We start from the raw sequence: 22,850 nt of genomic DNA on the forward strand, positions 1-22,850 counted from the left end.
ACCTATCTGCTCCACCCTCCCCTCTGACCTATCACAATCAACGTCCACCTGCATCCACCTATCACCTTCCCAGTTACCATCCCTCTCAGTCCCACCCCACTCTCCTATTTATCTCTCAGTCCCCGATGCACCCCCTTCCACCCCCTCCCCCCCACCCCGTTCCCCTCACCCACATTCCTGAAGAAGGACTTATACCCGAAATGTTGACTCTCCTGCTCCATGGGTGCTGCCTGACCTGCTGTGCTTTTCCAGCACCACTCTTTTCAGACCTGACTCTTCAGCATCTGCAGTCCTCACTTTCTCAAAGTTAACTTTGCTGTTTATCAGTAAATTTTTTTATGTCCCACCCCTCTCTCCAAGACCATGTTTCTGCTTGCAGTGAATTGACACCACAGTTCTCCTCCAGAAGGAAAGCTTACCAAACTTTCTTGACAGAGTCAATTTATTCTTCATGTTATACACTGGGCAAATAGAGTTTATGAAGAAGACAGGTTTGAGCTTAATACTCTGTGGTACTAACACTGGAAGACTGAGACTAATAATAGAAAAGCCGAAAGTGCTGGAGAAGGTCAGCAGGTTTGGCAGCATTTGTGGAGAGAGAAATAGAGTTGATGTAGAGTCCAACTATTACTACAGAATGATTCTGAGGAACAGTCAGATCTACTGAGATTCTCCAGAACTTATTTTTATTTTAGATCTCCAGAATCGGCAGTATTCTGCTTTTGTTTACACGACTAAACAGAGCTTCCTATTTAAAAAAAAACAAAAACAAAAACAAAGAACCGAGGATGCTGGAAATCTGAAACAAAAACAGAAATTGCTGAAGAAACTCAGCAGGTCTATCAGCATCTGTGGAGAGAAAACAGAATTAATGTTTGGGTACAAGTTTCTGATTATTAGATTTTTTTATTTGTAAGGGAATCAAGGGTTACAGGAAGAAGGCAGGAAAATGGGATTGAGAAGCATAATGTCAGCTGTTCTTCTCTATGTTGTAACAGGGTGGTGAAGAATGCTTGTGGCACTCTTGCCTTTATTGGACTGTGCATTGAGTATAGGAGTTGGGAGGCTGCACAGGACATTGGTTAGGCCACTTTTGGAATATTGCATTCAATTCTGGTCTAACTGCTACAAATGAAACTTGAACTTCAGAAAAGATTTACAAAGGGTGTTGGTGGGGTTGGAGGATTTGAGTTATAGGGAGAGGCTGAATAGGCTGGGGCTACTTGGCCTGGAGCTTTGGAGGCTGAGAGCTGACATTTAAAGAGGTTTATAAAATCATGAGGGGCATGGCTAGGCTGAATAGCTAATGTCTTTTCCAAAGGGTAGGGGAGGCCAAAACTAGTGGGCATAGGTTTAAGGTGAGGGGGAAAGATTTAAAAGGGACCCAAGGGACAACTTTTTCATGCAGAGGGTGGCGCGTCTATGGAATGAGCTGGCAGAGGAAGTGGTGGAGGCTGGTAAAATTACAACACTTAAAAGGCATCTGGATGGGTATATGAATAGGAAGGGTTTGGACGGATATGGGCCAAATTTTGGCAAATGGGACTAGATTAGTTTAGGATATCTGGTTGGCATGGATGAGTTGGACCAAAGGTCTGTTTTTGTGCTGTACATCTCTATGACTCTATTTCCAAAGCCTTCTCCCATTTAGAACATAGTCTACACCTCTCTTCTTCCCACTAAAGCGCATAACTTCACATTTTTCCCACAGTTTATTCCATCTACCACTTCTCTGGATAGTTTCATTGCAAATTATGTTTCTGGGCAAAGTATTAGAAGTATACTCATTTCATTCAAATATATTGTCTTGTGTTTATTGTACAGTAAGAACTGTAGTTCTCAATGCCCACAAGTGAATTCTGGAAGTTTAAAGGCAAAAGTTTAGAAATTTAAAGAACAGAATCAAACTCCTGTGACATTTTCTCAAATGATATTTGATAAGTGGTAAAGATCTGTGAAGGTTGAACAGGATTTTGAAACACTTAGCTAGGTAATGCTTATGGAATAATGTGAAAAAATGTGCATCCTTTTAGGAACAAAATCCCACATAGAAATCAATACCACTTCTAAAATCAGCAAAAATTGTATAAACTGCAATAACGGCTGGTGATTATGAATGATCTCAAACATATGAGCAGCTGTAAACCTTTGATTGCAAACCCACTCAGAAACTGGAGAGCTCAGCAATCTGATAATGAACAGAATATTGGTTGCAGTGAGGAAAATAGCAGAAGCGAAGACATGTATTCCTTAAAACAGTGAAAAAGACAGAATTGACGATAAGGGTAACTTACGTGGATCAGCATGTTAATTTTGTTTAATACTGTATATAAGCACTAAGTGTTGCAAAATAAAAGCCAAAACAGTTGCATTTGTGAGAGTATGTCTTGAGGGCATGCTGTACCTGTAGGGGGAGCTTGTGACAAAACATAAGAATGAAAGCTAATTTCTGTGAGATCAGATAAGTAGTCCAATAAAAACAGGCAAGCAAATTAATATTCTTACAGATATGGAATATGATCAATTGTTGATAAAGTCAGGTGAAGGGGATTTCAGGTCAGAAAATTAGCTATTAAAAATTTGATAAAGTGTACTAATGGAAGTTGTTTAACTGCTCTATTGCATACATCAAACTTAACATGTAGCATTTTTCCAGAACTACAATTATGGGGATTGTGTCTAAGTAGCCCGTGAAAGATGCTGATTTTATATTGGGATATAACCTGGCTGGATGTAAGGTGTTATCATTCAAATGGTTTCAGAAAAGATCAATGAAATTGCTGAAACTAAAAACATTCAAGGGAGAATCAAGTGATGTGTAAAAATCTAAGACTTCCTGTGTTCCTGCTATGAAAATGAATATTTTCAATCTTTGATTTGCTCAGAGTTAAAAAAGCTCAAGCTGTTGATTTTAAAGGAACATTCCAACCTCAGACTGTCAATTAGTGGTTAAGGGTTGGAGCCAAATTGAACCTGTTTGATTTAAATATGCTTGCAGAATCTGATTGAGAGGTTTCAGGACAGGTAGTAGCAATCTTCCAAGCTAATGATGAAATAAAAGAGAAGGATTGCATAGAAACCAAAGATTCGGCTATGCATCAATAAAGATGTTGCTGATGTATATTCTTCAATAATACATTAAAACTTCAAAATGATGGACATATGAACATGATGAAAGACAAAATTATCACAAAAGTTGACTATTCAGCCCTTCCACCATCCAATAAGATCTGATTGTGTGTTTCGAATTCCATATTCCGATTCACACCCAACCCCCACATAACCCGCTTCCAGAATAAGAATCTATCTGCCTCTACTGTAAAAATATTTCATGATCCCACTGAACGTGCCTTCTGGTGCAGAGTTCTGAAATCACACAACCCTCAGAAAACAGTTCTGGCCTAAAAGTGTGACTCCTAATTCTTTTTGAAAAAAGAGCCCATTGTTCTGGACTCACCCACAAGGGAAAACATTCCTTCTAAATCCACCTAATCAAGATTATTCAGGATCTTATACACTTCTATCAAATCAACCCACTCATCAGAAAGCTTTAACAGTTGTGCAAAAAGAACTGCTAAACAAAAATGCGGATGCTGGGTGGGTGAACAAAAAAGCAACAGAAATTTAAACAAGTTCATGAGTTATCTAGAAAGATGAAGATATTTTATCTTACTAATGTAACCTGAAAACAAAAGTTTTTAAAGCAGTTGAGGATCTACCTTGACTAAATAACACTACCTTTGTATAAGCCGTTTGTTAAGACCATATGATACATGAAAAGAACTAGGCCATTTGGCCCCATTAACTCTACTCCATCATTCAATCATGACTGATATGTTTCTCAACCCCCATTCTCCTGAATTCACCTGTAACTCTTGATCCCCTTAGTAACGAGTGTCTCCTGAAAAAGAATGTAAAGTTTACAATTTGGAAATGAATTTAATGTTAAAAATTATCCCACATATAAATACAAGGAGGATGATTCATATATGTTGCTGTTTGAAGATTTGTTTAGATTTTTACATTTAAAATCTTGCAAATATGGAAGCAAATGGAGGTCAGGAGTAATGGTGGCTCAAAGATTGTGTTAAAAAGGCAATATCTTGATGACAAAGTAGTGTCTGAATTTAAAGAAAAAGAATGGGAATTAATTACTCCAGAGGGCAAGAAACATTATGACAGAGTATTTCTCCTGGATTTACTATTTCCAGTTGCTAGTCCCTGAAAGCCTCAAACATTATCAGAGATAAGTAGTGTTATTCTTAAAGTTAACTAGGTCAAACCAAGAAACGTTCTCATGCACAACACAGAAAAACTGTAAAAAAAAAGACAATTCAGCATGGGAAAGAAGATTTGATATAACGAGCCAATGAATGTAAAGCTACCAGTAAAGTGAAGTGAGCTCCCATTCTCAAGAAAGTTGGAATTCTAAGAAATTATCCAAACATAGTTTTAAATCCTAATTATCATGAGATTGGGGTGGCAGTTTAAGCATTTTAATATGTCAAAATACTTTGACAAAGAACTGTGAAAGAGGAGAGAATATGGTTTGTACAACATCATTTTCTTGTGTCCTCCAAGATAGATCCTTAACTCAGTCTTCTCATTGTTTCTATCCTGTGCCAGTCTTATCATTTTCCAATAACTTTCTTCAGTTTGCAAGCCATCAAGCTTGGACATAAACTTAAAAAAGAGCCCACTTGTTTTGGATTCACACACAAGGGAAAAAAATCCTTTTTTAAAAAATCTTTCCTCCATAGATATATCTTACTTGTTCATTCCCTCTGAACTTGTGTCTTTCCTAGGCTCTCTGCCTTTACATAGATGCATTCAGCAAATTTATTTATTGACTCTCCTTCACACTTCATTTGTTACTTTTTCAGTTCAGCTGATTGTTTGAAATATTACCCCAGTAATAAAAAACAAAGAACAGTACAGCCAGGAACTGGTTTTTTGGCCCACCAAGACTGTGTCGACACATGATGCCCTTCCAAATCAAAAACCTTTTGCCACGATGCAGTACTTGGGGCGGCACAGTGGCTCAGTGGTTAGCACTGCTGCCTCACAGTGCCAGGGACCTGAGTTCAATTCCCACCTCGGGTGACTGTGTGGAGTTTGCACATTCTCCCCAAGTCTGCGTGGGTCCCCTCTGGGTGCCATGGTTTTCTCCTAGGTGAATTGGGAGGAAAATTGCCATTGTGTTAGATGCATTAGTCAGGGGTAAATATAGGGTGGGTTACTCTTTGGAGGGTCAGTGTGGACTTGTTGGGCCGAAGGGCCTGTTTCCATGTTGTAGGTAATCTAATCTACTCATCCATCTATTCCCTGCCTATTCATATGTCTACCAAGATGCCTCTTAAACTTGCTCTTGTATCCTCATCTACTACCTTCTCTGGCAGCACATTCCAGGCACTTACCACACTCTGTGTAAAAAAACCTGCATCTCACATTTCTTTACCATCCCTTTTTACCTTAAACCTATGTCCTCTACTAATTGAGATTTCTACCCTGGGAAAATGACTCCAAATATTCATTCTATTCATGCCTGTCATAATCTTATCAATTTCTATCAGTTCATCCCTCATCCTTTCACATTTAAGTGAAAACATACCAAGTTTGTGCAATCTCTCCTCATAGATAATACCCACCAAACCAAACAACATCCTGTTCATCATTTCTGTACCCTCTTCAAAGCCTCCACATCCTCTGGTAGTGTGGTGATCAGAAGCGTACATGATATTCCAAATGTGCCCCAACTAAGGTTCTATGATACAACAACATGACTTGCCAATTTTTATACTTATGCCCTAACCAATGAAGGCAACCATCCCATATGCCTTCTTGACCACCTTATTCACTTGTGTTTTCACATTCAAGGAACTGTACACATGTATGCCTAGATCCCTTCATATGTTAATTCTTCTATGGGTTTTGCCATTTACCATGTATTTCCCTTTTGCATTAGATCTCCCAAAATGCATCATCTTGTTCTGATTAAACTCCACCTGCCATTTCTCCACGCAAGTCTCCAGCCTATCTGTATCCTGCTGTATCTTCTCACAATCCTCCTCATTATCCGCAGCTCCCTCAGTCTTTGTGTCATCTGCAAATTTACTAATCAGGCCACCTACATTCTCCTCCAAGTTGTTTGTATACATTTCAAACAAGAAAGTCCCAGCACTGATCCTTGCAGAAAACCACAGGTCACAGATCTCCAATCTGAAAAATACCCTTCCACCCCAACTCTGTCTTCTATGACAAAGCCAGTTTTGTATCCATCTTGTCAGCTTACTGCGGACTCATTTGACTTAAGGTAGATAAAATGTAAATCATTGAAAAAAATCATTTCACATTTCATGATCAGCCAGTCCAGCGAGGAGATAATATGGCTGACATTGCTCTCCTCTTATTAAATGAGTATGTTATAATCTATCCCACATAAGTAACAAGATATTATCATTGAAGTATATCAAAAAATTTCATTCTTAAAGGTGGGGTGAGAGTGATGACACAAACAACATCAGAAACAGAGTGAGCATGTGCACTGCGTGAGGTGACACTGTATAATACACACCAGGGAAGAATCTCTGTTTTATACAAGGTAATTTCACCTGCATAGTGCAAAAGAAATACAATATTTGGTCTCAGATGTGACACATAGACAGTCAGCAGGTGTTTCTGCTTCTAGTTTATTTCCAGTAACTTGTTGGAAATGCTTATTTGAATAATAAACTTTGGAATAAGATATCAACAAACCCAAAAGTCAGTCAACATTCACTATGAAGAATTGTTACTTAGGCTATTAGCAATAATTGGTATTCTTGTGGCTATTTCACCTGAATTGTGGGTCAATGAGACACTATAGTAATTAACATCTGCATCTTTCTTTGTCAGTTTGAGCTAATCTTAAGACGTGTAGTACTGGATTCATTGAGGATTCCACCCTATTCTTAAATAAGAGAAACATAATGCATGCAGTCATGTTGCCATAAGTAATCAGTAGAGTATACTGCTCCAATAACGTTGTACTCTGTAAATATGAAATTATCCTACTTTGATAGCAAATATCAATTTCATGATCATGTTTCTGTAAACAGGCTAAAAGGTATGGTATTACTACAGTTATTGTTGACTGACTTTCACACATACCAATGTAACATATATCACCGGTCATTAGAGATTTAAGTGAATCCAAGCATTGTGACCGGTAATCTTTGGTTATCCTTTGTCTGTTCACTAATGCTATAATGTTTCTTGTTCTGTTGCAATTTAATATTCTATTTCTAAAAATGTTTAAGAAGCCATTTGTCACCAACAAAATCTGATTATTACATTGGCAACTAGTTTCCAAAGTTTGCTCATGAAAATGCCAAAAGAGTTTCAGCACAATCAAATCCAAGCTACAGTTTCAAAATCTGTGAAGAGTTCATGCCCCAATAGTCAAACAGTGAATAAACCCATTACCATATCACATCATCCAATGAACACTTTTAAAAGGCAAATACGATTCACCAGCTCTGTCTGTCCCCAATTTGTTCCGCTTTTCCTTAATGAGCTTAATACAATTCGGCTGCACTAGAGCTAGCAAACCTCTAGTACCCCACCCAACTGGTTATTATCACCAATACTCCAGGACTGAGTGTGTTAACAGGTCACTCAACTGTACAGACTATATCTGAAATGCTAAGCCTTTTCTTTTCCTGTTCGGTCGCAGTCATTTACAACATTATACATTGACTTCAAGTTCACAGCATTTATACTTCTTTTATTCCACAATATTGTGTATGATTATGTTAAAAAAGTGTTTCCTATTCAGTCAGGAAAAGGTGATTATGCATAGTAACAATGCAGGTATAAACTATAGATCAAACACACCCTACTGTGGTCAACTGAGATCAGTTATCTCAAAATAAACTGAGGATGAAACCAATGCCAACCAATAAAATTGTTTCAACATATTTTGTACAACTAGCTACATTGCAATGACTTTGTATAGATCCAATTATGGGATGGAGATTCTACATCTTCCTGTAATTAGTTTGCAGAAGCAATTAAATTTATCTTTACATAACTGAATGTGAGTCCCATGAATTGAAAGACCATGAGAAACAGGAACAACAGTAGGCCATTCGGTCCCTTGGAATCTGTTCCATCATTCAATAGGATCATGGTTGATCTGACACTCCTCAAGTCTACTTTCCTTTCCTTTCCCTGTAGGTTTTGATTTCTCCACTGATCAAGAATCTGTCTATCTCAGTCTAAAATATGTACACTGATCTTTTTTTATAATGAAGCTACTAACCTGATAGCCCTGGAAGAAATTAAGGATTTCCTTGACTCCAGTGTTATAAGCTAGTCCTTGCATCCTGACGATGGTGCCATGCTGGGTTGGCAAAGTGGCAGTCGGCGATGGGAAATAGCCAATGTTGGTTAGGGAACCAGGAGGACTAGAAATAAAGTGATGACAAGTAAAGATTAAAGATGCTTCACGAGGTTACATGAAGCATACATTGGTACAGAAATAGAAAATATCGTCAGGCAGACTGACATCTTAGAAACGGGTTAACATTTCAACTATTATTTCTCATGAAAATAAATAGCAATATATTTATTTTCCACATTTATGCCCTTGCTATTTATGTCAGTTCTGACTAAAGATTAAATCTGAAATGCTAAGCCTTTTCTTTTCCTGTTCGGTCGCAGTCATTCACAACATTATACATTGACTTCAAGTTCACAGCATTTATACTTCTTTTATTCCACAATATTGTGTATGATTTCTGTTAAAAAAAGTGTTTCCTATTCAGTCAGGAAAAGGTGATTATGCATAGTAACAATGCAGGTATAAACTATTGAGAACTCACCCAAAATATCCAGCAATTCTGCTACAAATCTCAAACAATTCACCCAGAGACACAGCATTTTTAAGAATCAATAGATTAAACATTTTGAATTGTAAAAATACTTATCCTGTTAAATAATGATTCCATCAACTATGTTTCTAGCTTTTAATTATGTAACAGCACTATGATAGATCTGATTTTTAACTGAGTAGTTTGGAAAGTTTTCTAATAAATACCTGCATTTTTGTTTTTATACAGCTTTCTTTTACTTTGCCCAGGCTATTTTTTGTTAAAGTCAAAAGATTATAAAATGTAGGAACAGAAGTAGGCCATTCAGCCCATCAAGACTGCTTTGCCATTCAATGAAATTATGACTGATTTGATCATCCTTGACTGCACTTTCCTGCCTTTATTCCATAACTCTTGATTCCTTGACTGATTAAAAATCTATCTATCACAGCCTGGAATACAGCTCTTCAGTAAACAAAATCCACAGATTCACTACCCTCTGAGTGAAGAAATTCCACCTCATCTCTGGAATAACTCCATGAAGGCTAGTATCCAGTCACCCTTTACTTACATGTATATAGTACGTAACACTGAACCAGCTGGCACAGACCCAACTTCTTGAGTGAGAAAACCCCTGACACTTGCATTTATATTTATCAGCCAGGACTCACTTATTAGACCAGGTTAACAGCCCCAATTAGGGAACTCATATTCTATGAAATTGACCTGGCTGACATCATTTCATCACTATAATCACTGTCTTAAATGTGGAACCCCTTATTCAGATATTATGCCTTCTCAGTCCCAGACTCCCTAACAAGGGGAAACAAATTCTCTGGGTCTACCTTGTCAAACCCCTTTCTTATTGAATCTTGTATGTTTCAATAAGACCAACTCTCATTTTTCTAAACTCAAACAAGTACAGTGCTAACCTACTCAACCTCTCCTCAGAAAGCAATACCTAGTATTAACATAGTGAACCTTCTCTGCTTTGTCTCCAATGTCAGTATATCTTTCTTTAAATAAAGTGCAAAAGACTGTTCCAGCTGTGGTCTGACTACAGTTTTTTTTGGTTAGTGCCTTGTATAGTTTGAGCAAAACCTCCTTGCTTTTATACTACTCCAAAGGCCCACATTCAATTGCATTCCCTGTTACCTGCTGAATGGATGCTAGCTTTTTGAGATTCATGGATCAGGATTCCCAAATAACTTTGTTCTGTGGCTTTTTTCAGTTTTTCTTCAGTTGAATAATAGTCAGCTTCTCTATTCTTCCTGCCAAAGAGCACAACCTCACATTTTCCCACATTATGTTCTATCTGCCAGGTTTTTGCCACTCACTTAACCTGTTTATATTTCTCTTCAGACTCTTTGTGTTCCCTCACTACTTGTCACACCACCTATTTTTGCATCATCTGCAAAATTGGCTATAGTGCATTCACATTCTTCATTCAAATCATGTAGGTATATTGAAAACAATGGTGAATCGCAGCACTGATTCCTGTGGTTTCTATTTGCAGGTTGCCACCTGGATCCCAATTCTTTGTATTCATGGTATCATATCAGAATTTGAGAAAACAGGCTCAGCCTAATATTCTACATTGACGCAGCTGGTGATGGGTTTATGCAGAATTGAAACCTGAGGGCAGAGTTGTGCTTTGTGCCAGTAAAAGACAGACTGCCTGCACTGATGGATCCTGTCAAATAACTAAATTTGCAAAAGGTGGAAATGTTACTTGAATGCGCTTATATTTACATTGCTGTAATTTGTTTTATTCCCAAAAAAGCTCTTTGACCACTGTTTGATACACTTAAAAATGTTCTGTCACTACAATCCGGCTCCAAAGGATAAAAAGAAAGTACTTAACTAGAGTTCATCTTCATTGACTGGGGTCCCAAACGCAGTTTCAGGACTTCTGCAAGGTGTCTGCTCTGGGCCTACACAGCCAGGGCTCACGCTCCAGGCACAGACACCGCTGTAGTTGGAAACCCACTGCTCCCAAAAGAGTCCACACTCCAGGCCTACTGCAGCCAGGAGTCTCCGCTCTGCCATCATTGCAACCAACACCCCGCTGCCATTCAGGAGTCCACACATCGGGCCTACAAGCTAGGACTCACTGCCAACACACTGCTCCAGCTTCCCCATGACGTCAAGATGATGAAGAATGCATCATCTTGAAAAAAAAAAGATAAAAAGATGAAAAGGAGAGAGAGAGAGAGAGAGAGAGGGAGAGAGAGCAAGAGAGAAAAAGAATGTAATGCTGCAAAGTAACAGAGTCTTGGTTCCTTGGATATGGTTTTAACAATACAGTTCAGCTACGCAACTGAAAAGTGATTATACGCAAACCTTTTTTTGTAATTATTGTTAGTTAACTATTGATTATTGACTCAACGAAGTATTTAAGGTTTATTCAAAGCAATGTTTCAGTGGAAATGTCAAAACAGTATGCAGCTGTGGAGTGATGTACAATCCACAATGCAACTTGAGTGCAGGGAAAGAAGCTGACTGGTGAATATTTCTAGTCTTTAAAATAAAACTAATGTCTTCAGTTTGTGGTTAAATCTCCAGTGTTTTTCTTCTTCTCTTTTAAAAATAGCTGCATAAGAATAAGATTGATACTGGTAACTTCTTAAAAATCTTTTATAAGTAAAATATTTCAGTAATTGTCAAGAACTGAAAATTCAGAGGCATTAATTTGGAAATTAAATCAAATATGATAGCAGGCTTTAACATGCAGAAGCTGCTGGACAACAATATGATTGACAGTGAACATATCTGTACTAAGTGCTTGCAGCCCAGAGATCTTCAGATCTGAGAAGAGGAATTGGAATCTGAGTTGTAGACATTGCAGACATTCTCAGCATTCAGAGGAGGGACAAGTTCTCTGAGCACTTTGCTCCAGAGGGCAGTAGGGCTCAGACTAAGTAATTCAAAACTGGTTGATGAATAGGAACAGGAAGGTGTAACTACAGGTGAGGCATATATGAGACCTGGAGTTTGTAATGGAGGAGACTTGGTCCCTGCAACTGTCCAACAGTTATGAGGCTTTGTAAGTTTTTTTTTAATTCACTTGTGGGATGTGGGTGTCACTGGCTGGCCAGCATTTATTGCATATCTTGAGCTTTCTTGAGATGGCAATGGTGAGCTGCCTCTTGAACCACTGCAGTCCACATGCAGTAGGTTGACCCACTATGGCCTGAGGGAGAGAATTTCAGGAATTTGACCCAATGACACTGAAGAAATAGCAATATATACCTAAGTCAGGATAGTGAGTGGCATGGGAGGAGGGGGGGGCGGGGAGGGGGTAGAAAGGATGCAATGGCAGAACATTTAGAATTATGTAATATAATCAAGCAGAGTCAGCAATGCTTCACAAGTGGTGGTAGAGGTAGACATTAGGAACAATTTATAGACAGTGTGTTTGACACCATTTCCTAAAACAAAGTGCTGTGAATCCAAAGAGGAACAGGTTATTTTGGATCTGGTGATGTGTGCTGAGGCAAATATAATAAATGATGTCAAAATAAACGATTCTCTTGGAAAGAGTGACCATAATATGGTAGAATTTAGCATTCAGTGGGAATGATCTTTGGTTGGAAAGAACTGTGCTAAGCTTGTACAAGGGCAATTACAAAGGAATGAGAGCAGAGCAAGCTGGAGTGGGCGGGGACAAGCATTTAGCAGCAAAGAGTTGAGACAAAAAAGAAAGATGTCGAGAAAATAGTGTGTTGCTCACAGAAAAATTACACCCCAGGGAGAAAAAAGGAATGTGGGAAGGAAAAAAGCACTAAGCATGGTTAACCAGAGAAGTTAAGGCTAGGATCAAACTGAAAGAAATAGAATTAGTTCAGAATGGCTCTATGGTCAATGCAGACATGGTGAGCTGTAGGGCCTGTGTTCCTATGCTGCACTGTTCTATGCTGTTTGTATTAGCGTGGTAAAAATTAACAGCAAAGCTGAGAATTGGGAAAATTTGAAAAAACCATATAATCAACAAAAAAGGGAGAAGATAAACTTTGAAAGTAAACTTGCACATAATATCAAGACAAACAGCAAGATCTTTTTAAAATATTAAAGAAAAACAGAAGCCAAAGTGAACATAGGCTCCTTAGAGAATGAGGTCAGGGAAATATCAATGGAAATGGCAGAGGTGTTGATTAAATATATTGCATCAGGCTTCACAGTTGTATTCCAAAATTACTAAATACTGAGGGGCAGAAGGAGGAGAGGAAATAGGTTCAATAACTAACCTGAGAGAAAACAAATGCTCAGGAAACCATTGGGCACATCACCAATAAGTCCTTTGGACCTGATGGGTTGCATCCTAGGATATTGGAGGAAGTAGCTAGTGAGATACTGGATGCACTGGTGGTAATCTTCCAAGAATCCTTAGATTCCAACAAGTCCCAAAGGACTGGAAAACTGACAATAGGTAACTATAGGCCAGTTAGGATAATGCCTGTTCTTGGGAAATGATGATTTCTGGTAGAAAGGATGCAATGGCAGAACATTTAGGATTATGTAATATAATCAAGCAGAGTCAGCAATGCTTCACAAAGGAGAAATCATGCAAGACAAATGTATTAAATTATTTGAGGAAATAACGAGCAGGCTTCATAAAGGAGAAGGAGGGATTATGATATACTTGGATTTTCAGAAGGCATTTGATAAAGCACCGCACGTTAGGTTACTTAATAGGATGAGCCCATGCTATTGGAGCTAGCATATCAGCACAGGTAGAGGATCATTCAACTAATAGAAGATATACTTATAAAATAAGAGGAGTATTTTCAGGATGGCAAACTGTAACTAAGACAGTATCATAGGATCAGTTGGGAGCACAATTATTTATAAAATATTAATAATGTGGATGAGGAAAGTGAATGTAGACAATTTGGAGATGACAAAATTAGATGGGATGTCAAATGGTGAAAATGACTAAAGACTCAACAGAGGGATATAAACAGTTTAAGCAGTGGACAAAAACTTGGCAGATGGAATGTAATGTGGAAAGATTTGACATTGTGAATTTTGGCAGGAAGAAAAGGAACTGAATATTATTTAAATGGAAAAAGACCATAGAAAGATATGAATAGAGCGATTCAGGAGTCCTTTTGCATAACTCTCAAGTAGCTAGCATATGAGGTCAGCAGATAAAGGGAAGGCAAATAGAAATGGTTTTCATTTCAAGGAGAATAGAGCCTTACTCAAACTGTACTAGGTACTAGTGAGACCCCAGCTGGAATACCATTTTGGGCCTCTTCTCTAAGGAAAGATATACTATCAATGCAGGCAGTGCAAAGAAGATTCACTATGCTGACCCCAGGTATAGAGGAACTGTCTTGTGAAAAGAGTTTGAAGAGGTTGGACCTGTACGCATTGGAATTTGAAGGATTGACAACTGACTTATTCACACATGTAAGGTTCTTAGGGGAGTTGACAGTGTAGATTTGGAAAAGTTTTCCCGTGAGAGATTCGAGGACTAGAGGGTATAATCTCAAATAATCAGGTGTTACTCTTTTAAGGGGGAATTTCATTTCTCAGAGGGCAGTGAATCTGGAATTCTTTACTGTAAATGTCTGTTTAAGCTGGGTTGCTAAGGATATTCAAGGCTGAAACGGACAGATTTTTAATCAGAATCAAGGGATATGGGGAAAAGGCACAGGACAGTGATGTTGAGGATTACCAGATTGGCCATGATTTCATCGAATAGGAGAGCAGGCTTATGAGGGACTAAATAGCTTACTTCTGCTCATATATCTTATAATCATTGGAAAAGACTTCACAGCATTTTCATCTATTTTTGTACAATAAATATTATTTTCTCCTCTTCTTCTGTATTTATCAACCACCAACCACCCAACCCTTCAGCAAAATTTCCTCAGGACTGAATGTGCAATATGTGCCACATTGGTCTGGTTCAATTACTAGCCTTTAGAAGGTACTGTTGTGCAATTGCATTATATTTTCCTATTGGCTTCTAATTGGATGCTTCCCAACACTGACATAACTGAGGTCACTTTGTGGGCTATACAGGTACAGACCTGTACTATAGCATTCCATGCATGTTGAGCTTTAGTAAACTTATCAACTATTACATTCTCTCAACTTAAAGAATAATCATCTACACAAAAACAGTTTACTGAGGAAAGCTGCTTGCTTATTTCCAGAGATTAGGAGCTGAGGATAATCTGAACCAATGCTCAATAATATATGATCTTGTAAGTGTAAAGCAAGTAGTTCACAACTGTATGAAGGGTCAAAACATTCTTGACATTATGATAAAACTAACACAGTTAGTTTATTGGTTGCAGTTTAGTTATTAACTTGCTCTAATTTTATAAATACTTTTATTGCTTTTCCATGTTCATGAATTTCAAGATCTTAATTCAAGATAACGGGGTCATTAATTGGTTAAGCCAGATTCTGATACAGTCAGACCAAAATAATTAACTCGTATGTTTCTTTCTTTATTTAAAATGCTGAATGGCAAGCTAATTTAATAGGTGTGTCACAATAAATTACTTATATAAGAGAGTCAATCTTTGGCTTAATTTTAGCAGTCCTATCTTCCAGTCAAAAGTTGCCAGCAGTGGCTGAGTCTTGTAAACACTTCAGTAAATACTGGAGCTAATACTCTGAGGTGCACAAATGTAACTCTGTTCTGTCTAATTTTTCCTGCCACTGCGCTGACCTGCAAGGTTTGTGCAAGGCAGTGATTTCTGGAAACAGAAGTCAATGTGTCTTCATGGCAGTTGGTAAATGCAGACGGTCATGCAACTTATCAGGAAAATTGACACATACACTAACACAGAGATATATGCATAAAACTAATTGTTCTAGTTGAAGTTTATATTACAGATTGTTTTTTCATTTTCATGTATGGAAGGTGTAAAAATCCAAATCAAGTTAATTAAAATAATAAACAAACTACTGGTTGAACGAGTCTACATAAAGTGATTGTGGTTACTCTCTCAGTTCAGTTAATTGTGGGGATAAGTGCACAGCATTGACACCTCCAATCCAAAAGATCACATGTTGACTGGAGAGGAAACAATTCCATCTGGTTCAGTACAGGTCGGAGGTAAGGTATGATGTTAAATACAAAACAAAGCTTTAAAATGCATTTAACCTTTCCTAGCTTACACCCAAATGCTTAATACAGATATAAGGACCAAATTTTCATGTCTGCATCTGTGTCAGAATGGAGGTTAGTGGCCTTTAAAATGGTGTGGGGATTCCTACCCCTATTTCCATCACTGGGTATTTACTGGATACGTCTGTTACCTTGGTCACATTGCTGGGGTAGTCATTTTAGACTGCTTGCATTTTCAGGAAGTTGAGCCTGTTGATGGAACATTGTTCACAGCAACTCAGGAGTCATGAATCATGGGAGACATTCTAGTTTTGCATTCAAAAGAAGTTGTCAACTTTCATCATAATGCATTGCTATATGACAAGTTAAATATGTTGTCAATATTTTTGATTTTTGGTAGGGCTTTGTTTAAAACATGGTCATAATTGTCAAAAAGTATTTGGACAAGTAACACTAAATTATCCACTGGATAATGTGCTCTTTTATTTTGAATAACGTGGAATTTTAATTCCACCTTGTCAATTACACCTAAGCTTGAACCTTTTCTTTGTCTGAAAGAGTTGAGTCAACCTTTCACTCAGATTAGTATCTGTTCAATTACTTCAAAGGTGTTTACATATTCACCCTTTGACGTGAGGTTTTGTTAATTTAGTTATGTAATTGAATCACATTATGAATACTTGGCTAAAGTCTGAATTGCTTCAATGTGAGTTTGTCTTGATCAACAGTTTAATGAGTTCACAAGAGAATTATGTCTTCTGGAAGCATTTTTGAATATTGGTTTACTTTGACAAGTTTATGACCACTGACTAGGAATTAAATTTCCAAGTAAAAATTTGAATAACTGTAATCAAAAGAGTTTCAAGTCTAACTGCTTTGTCAGCTTTGACAAAGGGTCAGTTAGACTTGAAATGTTAGCTCTTTTCTCTCCTTACAGATACTGCCAGACCTGCTGAGATTTTCTAGCATTTTCTCTTTTGGTTTCAGTTTCCAGCATCCATAGTAATTTGCTTTTATTTGAATAACGGTACTTGATTTAACAGTTTTATGAGCGCCTAAGAGAATTAAAGGCTTTCCCCCAAGTGAAGTTGAATGACTGTTTGTCTATTTTGACAGTTGCATGAGCATTCCCAAAATTTCCCAGGTAGGAGGCAAGATCACAACTTTGGAAAGTGACCCAAATTGGGATTCCTGCCTTGTAGGCCTATAGAAAAAGCACTCCATTCACCAAGTTCAGAATTACGTCTGCTCATAAGACAAAATTCCACAAGAATGCACTGCCTAGAAGAAGAACAAAGCCAATTAAATCAATTTATGCCCTGTTTGGCAGCTCCCCCACACACCGCCACCTCCACCCCCCTCCACCCCCCCCTCCACCCCCATCAAAAGATTATCCTTTTTTTGTAAATAATGCTGGACTTGAGCTGGGTGCGCTATTTACAAACAAAGAAGCATACAGACACAGACACATTATGATCATGATTAATTAACAACTCAATAGTCTGTTCCCACTTTCCCTCATATTCTTTGATCCCTTTAGCACTAAGTATTCTATTTAATTCCTTCTTGAAATCATACAATTCTTTGGGGTCAACTGCTTTCTGTATAGTGAGTTCCACAAGCTCACAACTCTCTAGCTGAAGAACTTTATCCTTATCTAGTCCTAAATTGTTAACACAGTATCCTCAGAACGTGACCCTTAGTTCTGGAATCCCCTACCATCGAGGACATCTTTACTGCATTTACCTGTAGAATTTTAGAGCTTTGTTTCCACTTCACTCCAGTGAATATAATTCTAATAATTCAACCTCTCCTCATATGTCAGCCCTGCCATCCCAGGAATCAGTTTGCACCAAGAGCATCCTTCCTGATATAAGGAGACCAAAACAGCATGCAATATTCCAGGTTGTGGTCTCATCAAACCCTGTATAATTGCAGCAAGACATCTTTGCTCCTGTACTCGAATTCTCTTGCTGTGAAAGTCAACATACTGTGACGATGCTGCTCTTTTAACAAGATTATGTTGTCTTGGTTTTTTTTAAGAGTGCGTGTGAAAGGCAGATGTTTTGATTTGTCTGGGATTAGACCGTTTTGATTATAAAGGTAAAAACAATGACTGCAGATGCTGAAAACCAGATACTGGATTAGTGGTGCTGGAAGAGCACAGCAGTTCAGGCAGCATCCAACGAGCAGCTTATTATAGCTAATAGATACCACCTAAGGCAATAATCAGGAAAAAGGTTTTTCTTTGTAAACACTTGTACAATGAAAGGGGAGTGGCCATTCTCCCAACTCGAGGATTTTTCTAGTTTAGTTTAGTTTTAGCTGGGGACCCTGAGAAGCTGCAGTGGAAGAGGTTCCATGTTTTAGCCAATGATCCCTGGCTGATCGTCTCTGCAATCTCTCTCCCCTGTAAGAACTTGTGTTTGAATTTACTTTTTTGGCCAAGGGGTGTGTTTATGGGATGTTGCAGGAAATCGGAACACCTTTTTGTTGAGTTGCGAGGGATATCATGTCGGTCGGGTTTTCAAATAGTCGTTATTCTAAATTCTGTTTCCTTTTGCTTATGTTTCATTCGGTCATCTGTAAATAAATTCTGTTTTATTTAAAACCGAGTGCTCTGACCAGCTGCATCACTCCTGGAATATCCACCATACACCTGCTTAAAACAACTAGAAAAGTTAGGGTCTGGGCTACCTTCTTGAAATGTTTTGAGGGGATTTCAACAATACCATAACAATACCATTTGATCTCTTTACTGCCAGTTGCATCCTGTGTCCTTTACTTCAGCAACTGGTATACAAGGACATCCAGGCCTCATTGAAAATTCTCCTCTTTCAATTTACAGCCATTTAGATAATAATCTATCTTCCTATTTTTGCTGTCTAAGTGGATAACCTCACATTTGACTACATTGCCTACTCGATCAGTTTGTCAAAATCACATTTCATCTCTGCATCCTCCTTACAGCTCACCCTCCCACCCAACTTTGTGTCATCTACAAATTTGGAGATATTTCATTTAGTTCCCTCATCCAAATAATTAATATATATTGTGAATAGCTGGGGTTCAAGCACAAATCCCTGCAGTATTCTTCACTGCAGTCACTGTGTGCTATTTGGTGAAAGACCTGTTTATTCCTACGCTTTGTTTCCTGTTCTGCCAAGTCCTACCAATTTTCCATCCATCTCAAGACACTTTAATTCAATGCACTTTAATTTTACACATTAATCTCTTATGTGGTACTTTGTCAAAAGCCTTCGAAACACCAAATACTGTAATCAACATTCATTGGCTTCGCTTCATCAACTCTACTAATTACATCCTCAAAGAATTCTTGTAGATTTGTCAAACACGATTTTCTTTTCGTAAACACAGCTGACTTTATCCAGTCCTACCACTGTTTTTAAATGCTCAGCTATTAGGTTTTTTATAACGTACTCTAGCATTTTCCCCACTATTGATGTCAGGCTGACTGGACTAGAATTCCTGGTTTTCTCTCTGCCACCCACTTAAATAGAGGAATTACAGTAGCTACCCTTCAGTCTGTAGGAACTGCTTGACAGTCTATAATATCTTGGAAGATGAACATCAATATATCAATTATTTCTGGTGCCACTTTCTTATGTATTCTGGGATGTAGATTATCAGGGCCTGGGGATTTATTGGCCTTTAATCTGATCAATTTCCCCACACCATTTCCCTTCAAATACTGATTTAAAGATATTTCTTGAAAGTCATGTGGTTTAAGTTAATTGGTTGGACTTTTTTTTTGGAAATCACATGCCTAGCACTATCGCTTTCTTTTTACATTAAGCATCCTATTTGCAGAATCAACTACATCACTCTCCATCTTGATGAGGAGTTCAATCATATTGTGGTCACTCATCCCCAGTGGGCCTCACACAACTTGATTTCCAATTATTCGTTTCTCATCACACAATACCCAGTCTAATCTGGCCTGTTCTAATAGATTGGTTCCTTAACATTTTAGTTTAGAAAACCATCCTGTATACGGGAGTTCCTCCTCTATGGTACTGTTATCAATTCGATTTGCCAAATCTATTTCAATATTAAAGTCACACATAAATACAAGATGTTACTTTATTGCATGCATCTCTTATTTCCTATTTAATGTCATCCCTAATACACCCTAGAGTTTTGGGGTCTATATACAATGCCCACTAATGTGTTTTGCCCTGAGTGTTTCTCAGCTCTTCCCATATAGCTTCCACATTGTCAGAGCTAGTGTACTTCCTCACTATTGCATAAGAAAAAAAAAGAAAAAATATCAGTTAATCTTGCACTCTACTTGAACTTAAGATGTCCTAAAGTGCGTTATGGCCAATGAAAGATTTTTGAGGTGCAGTCACTGTTGTAATCAAAGAAACAAGGCATCAAATTTACATACAGCAAACTCACATCAACAGCAACAAAATAAATGTCCAGATCCTCTCCCTTAGATGTTAACTGAATGGTAAATATAGCCAGGGTGCAAGGAATATTTCGTTGCTATTTTTTGAGTCATATTTTACATTCATCCAGAGGAGAGAACAGGCATTGGTCTTATCCAAAGAAAAGCATTTTCAGCAGTATAGTACTTGTTTAGTATTGCACAGAAATATATGCCTAGATTGTGTTCATGTCATTGGAACATGGCTTGAACACATGTACTATTCGTTCAGGGAAAATTGCTTTGACTAAGTCTAAACAACAGCAACAGCTGAATTGAGTGTGTCACTGAAGAAGGAACTTATTTTTTCTGGTTTTGCAATAACCATTCTACAGTACATGATTAAGTGACTCATTAATTGGACATTACACCATTTGCTTTATCACAAATTCTCAACGTAAATTCTCACCTTGGACATAATGCAGAACAGTTCATATAGAACTGGGCACCAGCTGGGTAGAATGCTGTAGAAGGTGGGAGAGCTCGGGGACTGATGAACATAGGTTGCTGATACAGAGCTGCAGATTCGGCTGAAATAATAGTTGCCGGTGTTGTAAATGTATTGTATGTTGAGGGTGACAAGCCTAGACAGGAAAACAGAGAGAAATCATAATATTTGCTCATGTGTTAAGAGCTGTAAAAGCCATAAACTTCTAGATCACTTTGCCCATACTGCATAGTTAGCCACCTCGTGAATATCCAAGAATTTTTTTTTCTCTCCCATACCCCTTTTGAAGTCAATAGTTCACAGCAGTAGGGTTTCTAGGCGACAAGGAAAACACTAGTACTTTTACCAAGTCACTAGACCTTTATGCAAGAGTCATGTTCAATCCCTTCATGGCCTCAACATTCACCATCTCCATCACCACCTCTGACCTTACAAACCTCCAAGAGCTCTATGTTACTCCAATTCTGGCCTCTCAAAATTTCTCTTTTACCTTCATCCTAACACTGGAAGAAAGGTTTATGGCCAACTAGGCATAATGTCTGGAAATTCCACCAGAAACTTAATTTTTCTTACATCTTTTCAAGAACATTCTCGAAAACCTATTAGTTTCACAAAGCTATCAGTCCCTGGCCCTAACATCCTTACTTGGCTCAGTATCAGTAACATGACGTACAAATAAATGGATTCATGAACAAAAAAAAGCTTTCAGTGTTTATAGATAACTTGGAAGTACTCTGATTAATAAAATTGAAATCCTATATTAACATTTTATATCATCTTTTAAAGGACATGTTTTGTTCTTAAAAAGGCTTTTTAATTGCTTCTCTAATTGCTAACATATTTTCTGTATATCTTGAAAGTCTTAATTCAGATTTAACATTTAAAGCAAACATGGTCTGCTTCATGGTCACTACTGAGTGAGCAAATACAAACAGCTAAATTCAAAGCTCCATCAATTATTTTCCAGGATTTGGTGCCCAATCTAATGAAACTCAGTTAAGATGCATTCTTATCATTGTGCTACTTTGTAAAGCCAACACATTTCAGTACTTGTCAAGCAGTTCTCATTTAGACCATATCAAAATTATGTAAATCCCTCTGGGGATCATCATGTCACTCCAAATTACACACAAACGGAATCATCAAATAGAATCAGTTCATAAATTTGTATAAAATTGAGACAGAGAATTTAGATTATTTTCCTTCAAAATTTTGTTCTCTTCAGAGCCATATTTCTTTGATATGTAGAGCCATACAGAGCCACAGACAGCTAATGACAGAAGACGAGTGTTTTGCAGTGAATATGAAGGTAATTGAGTAAATTGTATTTAGTGCATACTCTTATTAAATATACGCAGAAGCCTCTTTGGGAAAGGCAAAAATTTGAAGCTGTCAAAAACTACTGCTGCCAATAAACAATGAGGGAACAAGCATGCTGGACAATTGGTTGGGATGTCTATTGGTAATGAAAATGAAGATTAGATTGGATACTATTGGAGTAATTTCATGGTTAACAGTGGGTCTCCGAGACAATAAACTTTAACATTGTTCAGAATGCTAGATGTGATGACATGAAATAAAGTTAAACACTGTTTTGAAGAAGCTTCGTAATTAATACAGCTTGGAGGATTCGAGATTTAGAGGATTGCAGAAATAGGAATTCATTTGAAACTTATTGGACATGCCTTAAGTGAATTCTTTAAAAGAGGTCTTTGAAACTTCACCATGAACATTAGAGGTTTATTTTAAACAAAGTTTTCTCGAAATCATTTGACTGGTGATAATTGTTTCTTTGGTGAAGACCACTGCTGGACTGTATACTGACCGGCTTGGAGAGGTTCTTCTTTTAATTTGGTCAGTTGGAGGAAACCTGCTATGAACAAACTAAGTTAGAAAAAAACCTTGCTATAAACAAGCTGCCCATTTCTGAAAATAAACCCTCTGTGTCAATTCAGGGAGAAAGCTATTTGTTCCTTTTAAAGAGTGATTGAGAGAACATGTGAA

At 37.8% G+C, this 22,850-nt stretch overlaps 1 protein-coding gene across 4 annotated transcripts in view; it reads right to left on the reverse strand.

Annotated features, from left to right (window-relative positions):
- The window catches only part of LOC140477044 (epithelial splicing regulatory protein 1-like), an 82,145-nt gene that overhangs the window by 10,310 nt on the left and 48,985 nt on the right, over positions 1-22,850 (reverse strand). For all 4 annotated transcript variants that reach the window (XM_072570215.1, XM_072570213.1, XM_072570212.1 and 1 more), the window contains 2 exons: positions 20,808-20,982; positions 8,303-8,447 (listed from right to left, as the gene is read on the reverse strand). In XM_072570215.1, the coding sequence (XP_072426316.1) occupies positions 8,303-8,447; positions 20,808-20,982 (320 nt within the window). The remainder of the gene's footprint in view (positions 1-8,302; positions 8,448-20,807; positions 20,983-22,850) is intronic.

This window comes from Chiloscyllium punctatum, chromosome 5, assembly GCF_047496795.1.
Source record: "Chiloscyllium punctatum isolate Juve2018m chromosome 5, sChiPun1.3, whole genome shotgun sequence".
Lineage (NCBI taxonomy): Eukaryota > Metazoa > Chordata > Chondrichthyes > Orectolobiformes > Hemiscylliidae > Chiloscyllium > Chiloscyllium punctatum.